Genomic DNA, 9,075 nt, shown 5'->3' with positions numbered 1-9,075 from the left:
TCTGGAGGGCAGGCCTCACAGCCCTTCCCAGGAATGCAGGTCACATTAGGGAAGCATGGCTCATCACAAGGATCCTTAGAGTACTCACACAAGCGGCCAAAGGTATTCCCATCACACTTGCAGCTGGTCACCTGAATAACAGCAGGGCTGCTGGTGTCCACGAGCTAAAGACCGTCAGCCCTGACACTTCTGCTGTGTCTCAGTCCCTCCGGCACCCTTCCTGAACAGGCCAAGACTGTCAGTCCCTCCCCAAAGCTATTCAGTCCCCTGCCTGGCCCCATAGCAGACTCTCAGCTTCACCTCTTTGGTAGAGGAGGACAGGAGAAGAAACAAAAGGGGGGGGGAAGCAAAACCACAAAGCAGAAATAAGGCAAAATCTGTGGACTTGGGTCATGAAGCTTGACCACAAATGCGGACAGAGAGGATTTTCTCCAAATTGAGGAAGGTGCACTTCCTCAGATTGAGGAAACAGCAAAGAGAGCTGGGAGACACCAAGCAGCATCCTGCCCCTCTCTTCCTAACCCCAAAGAGAGGTGAGCTACTGCCCATGATGCTCTGTAAGGGCTTCTTGTGTCTAAGTGTAGTGGGCTCAGTCCCCCTGGTCTGGAGGGAGTCAGGGCAGCTACACTGGAGGCTACAGACCTCTATCCAGAAGCACAGGTAAGTCTTCCCGTCCTACACCTCAGGGCCATGGTGGGGAACCGTGGGAAAGGCTGAGGTGAGCATTTTAAGCCTGACCGAATGGGAGGTGTTCTAAGCAATGATGAAAGTTCACCTTCACACACGTTTGTAGCCCAAGATGCCCCTGCACCACTCACCCACCACAGCTCCATCCTCCTCCCTACATACATCTTGCCCAGGAGAGAGCACACTCACAGCATCCTTCCACTTGCCCCACCCCCAGCTCCCACTATTCACCTCGAGGGAAGAATTGCCCTCTGTGCTGGTCTCATGGTACAAACACTGCTCCTCCTTACTGCAGAAGCAAGCCACAATCTTGGGCTGGAGTACCGATAACAAGTTAGTCCTGACATTTGTCGCTAGAATCTCTAGGGTACATGCTTCTTTGGATGTTGGTGTCCACTGCAAACTCCCGTTTTCTGTCCAGAGAAAAGGAGACCTCGGTGTCTGGAAGAGCTCTCTGCTCTGTGGTCCTGTGCATCCTGGCATCTAACACCGGGACTACTGAAGTGGTCCTCCCACACCCTCAGGCATCCTTTTGAGCAGAGCTGGGATTCCCAGGGTGATGTTGGTCATGCTCCTAGCTGGAGGGAGGCAGCACCTGCTGAATGTGCTGGGTGTAGGTAGAAATATACACAAGGGAAGACGACCCGCCCCCTAATGAAAAGGCCCCTAAATGCACCCCTGCCTGTGGCTGTGTCAGAAGGGGTCATGCTGGGGACCAAGCATGGTCCTCTTAACACACCCCCAAACTGCAAGGTGGGATGGCTTCATCTCCCAGCATCGCTTCTACCTTCTAAGCATCCCCTCCTCTGCCTTTCCAGGCCTTAGGTACCTCATCAGATGTCAGACTACAGGGCATAAAGAACAGCTTGGAAGGAGCAGAGAGGAGGGGTAGATGGGAGTTAACTTTATGCCATCACTTTCCAGGATGCCCAGGGTGGTGGAAAGCCCTGTAATGCTACTTTGTGCCAATGCCATGCCATAAGGAACAAAGAAGGTGTCGACAAAGTGACCCCTCCGTGCCCAGAAAAGCAAAATGAGACAGTTTCTGGTTAGAGCCCAGAGAAAGGCCCCTGATGATTTTGGTTTAGCAAAGAAAGTCACCATCCCTTCCAACTTTGGCCCTTTAACCCAAGTCACAGCTGCTAGCCCAGGTTCTCAGATGCCATTACTAAGAAGGGAAGATGGGCTGTGTTAGTCCCAAACCAGAAAATCAGACAAGGATTCAGAAAGCCAGATAAGCATGGCTAACTGACGTAAAAACAACAAAAAGTCCCAGTGAAGTTATTTGTACTTTCTGATCTTATTCCACAGTGTGTTATTCATTTAATAGATAAGATAATGCTTTAAACTCATTGGTTTTATTACATTTATTTATCTTGTAGGAGGGTAGGGGAGCATGTATTCATGCCATAGTATTCATGTGGCGGTCAGAGGACAGCTTGCAAGACTTGGTTCTTTCCTTCTACTATATAGGTCCCAGGGATGAGACTCAGGTCATCAGGTTTGGTGGCAAGTGCCTTTACCTGCTGAGCTGTCTCACTAGCCCTGAAAACTATTATTATTATTATTATTATTATTATTATTATTATTATTATCATTATCATTATTATTATTATTATTATTATTGGTTTTTCAAGGAGGCAGGGTTTATGGGTATAGCTCTGGCTGTCCTGAAACTCCCTCTGTAAGTCAGGCTGGCCTTGAACTCAGAGATCCGAGTGCCTGACTCCTGAGTTCTGGGATTAAGGGCGCATACTGCCACCACCAGGCTAAACTAGTCTTTTTTAATGTTCATATTTGATTATTCTAATAATTTGGTAAATGCTCCATGATAGTTAAAAATGATGCATATAGCTGTGCAAGGTGGTACATGCCTTTAATCCCAAGAGGCAGAGGCAGGCAGGCAGATTTCTGTAAGTCCAAGTCTAGCCTGTTCTACATAGTGAATTCTAGGACAGCCAGAGCTAGCTAATGAGACTTTGTCTCAAAAAAATGCATGTTTTGGAGGTAAAATGACCTTTACATTACCTGTGTGTATCTAGAGTCAGTCTACCTATTCAGTTAGATTTATCTAAACTCTTTATTTCTGCTCACTTGGGGAGGGGCCACCATCTGAACAACAGGTGTTTCTTTTTTTTTTTTCTTGAGACAGGGTGTCACTCTGTATCCCCGACTGGACTTGGTCTCGTGGCAATCTCCTTCCTGCCAGGAGAATTACAAGCTTGAGCCGCTATGACCAGCTGTGAGTACCAATCTTCAGAAATGCTGTTTCTCAGAGGCTGGAGAGTTGGCTCAGTGGTTAAGAGCCTGTGCTGCTCATTCAGAGGACAGGAGTTCAGTTCCCAGCACCTGCCTCAGGTGCCTCACACTGCCTATAAAACTCCAGCTCCAGGGGATCCAACACCTCTAGCGCCTGTACATATGCCTACTCACAGAGGCACATAGTTGAAGTTACAAAGCTTATAATCCCAGGTGTAAGTCCATCACTGAGGGGAAGTTGGCTATTCGTCACATCCAACCAAGAGCAGAGAACAAAACGCCCGTGCTGCCTGCTGCTCTCTTTGTAGTTTCGGCTCTGCCAGTTTTCTTCATTTTTAAACAGCTCAAAGCTCAGCCCATGAATCAGTGCCACCCACATTCATGGGTCACCATAACTGATACTCATGACACTCCTCACCCCTACAACAAACATGCCTGCGGGTCAGCCTGATTTAGATAATTCTTCACTTGAGACTCCCCTCCTTCAGGTAATTCTAGGTTGGTTCAAAACCCACCATCACGCTTGTTCTGAGGCTGAGGTGGAAGAACCTTAAGTTTGTTTGTTGCCTAGGTTACATAGGAAGTTTCAGGCTATCTTGGGCTATTATAGAAAGAACCTGTCCCAGATAGAGAAAGGTGATGAGGGAGTAGAAGAGAGAGAGAATAGGATGAGGAGAGTAGGGGAAAGAAAGAAAAATGTTGGGCTGGAGAGATGGCTCAGCAGTTAAGAGTACTAACTATTCTTCTAGAGGTCCTGAGTTCAATTCCCAGCAATCACATGGTGGCTCACAATTTTCTGTAATGGGATCTGATGCCCTCTTCTGGTGTATCTGAAGACAGCAACAGTGTACTCACATACATGAAATAAATAAATAAATAAATCTTTTTAAAAGAAAGAGAGAGAAAGAAAGAAAGAAAGAAAGAAAGAAAGAAAGAAAAGAAAAGGAAAGAAAAGAAGAGAAAAGAAAAAAGAAAAATGTCTGCTGGTCCTGGATATTCAAATAAAAAAAAGGAAAAAAAAAAAAAAGGCAGGGCACTATACAGAATAAAGAGACGCAAGAAAGCCCAAGGTGACTCCTCCCATCCTATTGCCAGCCAAAGATTCATACCAAAGAGCTTAAAGCCAGGACAGTTGTTGGAGAGGCTGAGTGTGACATCCTTAGAGTCGCTGGTGATCTCAGTGGTCACTGTCCGCTCTTTGTAGGCTTGAATCTTGCTGCTGCAGTTGATAAAGGGTGGGTACTGATCTGAAACAGAGAGTCACGGAGACTAGTCATGCACAGGGCACTCTCCGGTCTTCCCTTTCTACTCCTTCCCCAGGACTCTCCTACGAGTCCTTACCAACCTGCGCTGGCCTCTAGGAGCAGGACTCAGTCTTCTGGCACCTCTGCAAACTGTGCAGAGCATGTTGAGTTTGTAGTGCCCACTGCCCAACCTTTAGCCTCCCTTTTTCTTTTCTTTTTTTATATATTCTTTTAAAATTTGAATTAGAATTGTATTTTTACTGTATGTGCATCAATGTTTTGCTTGTATGCGTGTGTGTTGGTGTGAGGGGATTGGATCCTCTGCAACTGGAGTTACAGATGGTTGTGAACTGCCTGCCATGTGGGTGTCAAGAACTGAACAGGGGTCCTCTGGAAGAGCAGCCATTGATCTTAACCTCTGAGCCATCTCTCCAGCCCCTAGTCTCCTAAGCAGAATGCCATGCTGGGCCTTGAGAACAGATGGTCAGTTTTACCTCTGATAAGAGCTGAAACCCATGAGGGTGGAACGTAGACGGACATTCCATCTTTCCAGAAAGAGACAGCCAAGCTCTCTCAACGCTCTGGATCTCGGAAGCCTGTTATTTCCATCCCATTACATATTAATAAGTTTCATCAGTAGATTATTCAGCATGTGATATACAGATGGCACTAATCTCTATAGCAATGAGCAAGTGATAAGAAAAGAGGCCTGCCAGGCAGTGGTGACGCACGCCTTTAATCCCAGCACTTGGGAGGCAGAGGCAGGCGGATTTCTGAGTTCAAGGCCAGCCTGGTCTACAGAGTGAGTTCCAGGACAGCCAGGGCTACACAGAGAAACCCTGTCTTGAAAAAGCAAGAAAAGAAAAAAAAAAAAAAGAGGCCTAAGAGAATTATAAATTATAAAATGTTCTTAGTAGTTGTAAATGCTAAAAAAAAAAAATCAGGAAAGAGAGTATGAATAAATGTGAAATATAAGACACAGCGGTCCATGGGGCTTAAGAAGGCAGTGTCAAAAGTTGAGAGAACATGCCTGTGGCTGTCTGTGGAGAGAGCCTTGCAGGCAAGAGAAAGACATGTGCAAAGTTTCCAGTGAGCCCAGAGAAACCAGTGGAGTGGAGGGAGAGGGAGGAGAAGGGGGTGTCAGGAAAGTTCTGTGTGGTGGAGGAGACAGTGCATAGGGCAGTGAAGGGAAGGCTGCTGCCCATCAGAGGCCCTGAGGGAGCTGGGAGGATTTGGCCCATTAATGGAATAAAAATGTGGTGCTTGAGGGAGTGTCATGAAATGGGGGGCCTCATCTGCTCCCCCATCTCTGTAAAGGTCTCTCTGTCCTTCCTTGTGTCACTTACTGAGTGTGCCGTTCACATGCTGGAACCCACTAAGGATCGAGTTGGTGCTTTGTCCAATCGTTCTGTTCCCCGTGGCCAGAACGTCAAACTTGCACTGTGTGTCGCCTTTGCATTCGGAGGTCAAGTCTTCACCCAAGGCGCTCTGATTCGACAGTTGGGACAGAAAGATGGGGGTGAACTTGGCAGGCAGGGGATCTGTCCTTTTCCCCAGGAGGCCTGTCCCGTTGACTTGCCCTGTAACGCAGAAGGTACAAGGGTGCTGCTGTGAGACACCAGTCATATTTCAGTTGTGCCCACCCCTAGCCCACTGTATATGGCTCTGTGCATGAGGGGGTGGCCTGGGAGCTGGGAGAGACAGCGTGGCTTCAGAGTCTGGGAATTCCCCGCCTCAGGGAGTGACGACCACCCACTCCTCTTCTCCCTTCCTGGAAGAGACATGCAGCGAGCGAGGGTACAAGCAGGGCACAGACATGTGACAGGGGCAAGATCTTCAGACCTTACCAAGGATGCCTGAGATCCCACAAGCACAAGGGAGACAACACAGGAGCTCCCTCACTGGCCTGCCCCAGGGGCCTGAAGACCCCCAGACTCACATGTCATTCCATAGTGAAAAAGGGTCTCCTCGGAGCTGTCTGAGGGGATGATGGAGCCATTGGGCATCCTGAAGTCATCTTCTGGATTGTCATTCCAGACTCCTGTGGGAGAGAGCAAGAGGTTCACCACCCCAAGCTTCCCTTCTCCGGGGAGCATTCTACGGGGCAGCTGCATCTGTCCCAGGTCTAGGGTCCCAGGAGGTGGGAGAGGACCATGCACTCAATCCCTGTCATTGTGCTTTGAAAAGAGAGAAGAAAGTCAAGAAGAATGTGAGGGAAGATGGGAGGAAGGAAGGAGACAAGACTAAAAACAGGAAACGTGGGAAGGGGGGGGGGTGGAAGGGGACAACTGAGCCGCCACCTTCCCCCCACAGCATCTCCTTCACCTTCCTTTTAAAACAACAACAACAAAACAAAACGAAAAACCCAGCAAACAGGAAATTAGCCTAAAACAGTGTGTGAAGCATCCCCTCTCTGTGCCCTAGGGGGCTGAGGAAGAACTGGGCAGGGCAGGGAAGTCCGAGGTCTGTGGGAGGGGTAGCAGCCTTGGTATTGTCTGAGCTCTGCTTCTTACCCAGAAGGCCCTCTGTGTGGTTGCGGTACTCCTCCGATAGGCTGGAGGAGGCATGAAGGATGTTGGAGAGAGCAATCACAGAGATAGTCACTGTTCCATCAAAGTTGGCTGAGACTTGGGAGCCATTCTGCGTCAGTAGAACACCAGTGGAATTGAATACAGGCAAGTCTGGAAGACAGCACAACAAGTGACACAGCAGCCAGCATGCCCCTTGGACTTGGCAGCAGTGACTCATGGCCCAGAGGGCACTGGGGTATCCTGCCCACGCCCCGATTAAAGGTCCCACACCATCCAGACCAGCCTCTAGGCCCTTCTTCCTTCTGGGGTAGGAAACGAGGAGAGCGCTATGCCCAGGCTGGGTGAAGGTTTTCCACTGGAAGTTTAGGGGCAGCAGGTGGGGCAAACATTCCCTTCTTCTGGCTGTTATAGCCTCTGCCCACTCCCCCTGAGTGCACCACTTCCAGGGGGCTGAGGATACAGAGTAGGGCACATGCCTGACAGTTGCGGAGCCTACCTTGGGTGTCTGTAGTGTTAAAGGCCACAGTCTGGTTATTGTGTACAACTCGGATTCTGTCATTGGGCTCAAGAAACCACTGAACCTGGAAAAGAATTGGAGGAGGCCTAAGCCCATTTCCAGAGGCCTGGAAATGAGGCCAGATAAGCAGACATGTCCTTATCGTATGTGGAGAGCTCAGGGGAGCCGGGCTGTCTCACAGCAGCCTTGTAGAGCAGTCAATATCCTTGTCTCCATTGCATCATAAGCAAACAGTGATGCAGGAAGCTCACTGGCAACCCAGCCACAATACTGTCAACGCCAAACATGTGTATCGTAATCCTGTCACTTCTGGGTTTTATTCTGTTCTTTCCACTCTAGATGTATCCCTTTGTTCCAGGATGTAGGAGCGCCGTGCAAACACATCTCTGGTCATGTCTATCTGAGTGTTTCCCGAGATAGTTAACTGAGAAGAAGGACAGATCTACTCTAAATGTGGGCAGGATCATTGCGTAGGCTGGGGACCCAGACTGAATAAAAAGAAGAGAGCTGAGTGCCAGCATTCATCCCACTGTGACTGAAGACACAATATGTCACTGGCCTCTTCACATATTCCTGGTGCCATGATGCGCTGCTTTCATCCATAAACTGTGAACCAATATAAACCCTTTGTCCTAGTTAGGGTTACTTATTGCTGTGAAGAGACACCAGGACTGGAGCAACTCGGGGAGAAAAGGGTTAATTTGGCTTGGGCATCCCCTCACTGACCGTGATGGGAGACTTCAGGCTGTTGGTGTTGTATTGAGCCGCAAAGGCAATGAAGTTAGTGGCCTGGGCAGTGCCAGTCTGGGCAGTGCGACCCTCCAGCAGGAAGGAGGAATTTCTGTCCTGGGCCCGGAGCAGTAGGAAGTCCCCCAGCCCGTTGAAGGTGTAGTTGACATTATCCAAAGTGGTGATGTGGGGATCACCATATGTCCAAGCTAAAAAGAAAGGAGGTTACATGTTAGCCAATTAGGGCCATGGACTCCCAGCAGGTAGGGCTTCCATCTTGGTGGACTCAAGCTTGGGTAAATTCTCTGGGCATCCAGAATCTACCCCAAAGTCCTCTTCCCTTGTAAGTCCCTGGCTTCAGTCCTCACCCCTTTGCAAAAGCCATGTCCAAAGTCCCTCTGTTGACTGTTAGCTTCATACAAGACCTGCCAACATCATCCCTGTGGCTGCGATTCTGCCCTAGGAAGTAGATCCTTTGCTAATCCGGCCCAACCATGATACTCACCGGGCCGTGGGGGCCTGTACCCAGCACAGCTAACACGGGGCCGCCTGAGCTGGTACCAGACACAGAACGAGGGCTTGTCATTCCATCGGCAGCACCAGTTCTGTGCCTTCTGCTCCTCATCTGTGGAGAAGAACAGTTTGCCAGAGGGCAGGGGTCCCGGGGAAGCAACTGGCATGTTTGGAAGAATATGGTGGTATCAGCAGCAAGAGTACACCCTTGGAGTCAGGCAGGACACAGTACATATCCTTCCATGCCCAAATGGTTGCCAGTGATCTATGGTCAAGTGACATTGTATGTCCTTGTTGAATGCATGATGGGGTTATGACATACCCAGGGCACATGGTACAAGCCCTCAGAGAGCAGAGATGATAGCATGAAGACACTAGAGATTAGAGCAGTCCCCAGGGTGGGCAGATGCAAATCACCCTGCCCTATTCTCCTCTGTGTGCCCTGGCTCCCTTGGAAGGTCTCTATGGTGAGGTAGATTCTAAATCTTCCCCCAAAACATCCTGTTAACATGGGACCAGAGGACAACATCAATGTAGGCCCTCTTCCTTGGCCTAGAAAGATTCTCCACTCCAGGCTGAGGGCATAAGGCCAAAT

The 9,075-nt window shown here is 49.2% G+C and overlaps 1 protein-coding gene across 1 annotated transcript in view; it reads right to left on the bottom strand.

The window, feature by feature from the left end:
* Positions 1-9,075, bottom strand: part of Muc4 (mucin 4, cell surface associated) — a 29,432-nt gene that overhangs the window by 6,893 nt on the left and 13,464 nt on the right. The window contains exons 11-19 of the mRNA XM_031364604.1: positions 8,473-8,592; positions 7,965-8,176; positions 7,218-7,302; positions 6,704-6,871; positions 6,130-6,231; positions 5,537-5,770; positions 4,056-4,193; positions 919-1,100; positions 15-131 (exon numbers count right to left, since the gene is read on the bottom strand). Coding sequence (XP_031220464.1) covers positions 15-131; positions 919-1,100; positions 4,056-4,193; positions 5,537-5,770; positions 6,130-6,231; positions 6,704-6,871; positions 7,218-7,302; positions 7,965-8,176; positions 8,473-8,592 — 1,358 coding nt within the window. The remainder of the gene's footprint in view (positions 1-14; positions 132-918; positions 1,101-4,055; positions 4,194-5,536; positions 5,771-6,129; positions 6,232-6,703; positions 6,872-7,217; positions 7,303-7,964; positions 8,177-8,472; positions 8,593-9,075) is intronic.

The sequence above is a fragment of the Mastomys coucha genome, unplaced genomic scaffold, assembly GCF_008632895.1.
Source record: "Mastomys coucha isolate ucsf_1 unplaced genomic scaffold, UCSF_Mcou_1 pScaffold12, whole genome shotgun sequence".
Classification (NCBI taxonomy): domain Eukaryota; kingdom Metazoa; phylum Chordata; class Mammalia; order Rodentia; family Muridae; genus Mastomys; species Mastomys coucha.
Note: the sequence above shows the minus strand (reverse complement) of the source record. Positions and strands in the feature narration are given on the sequence as shown.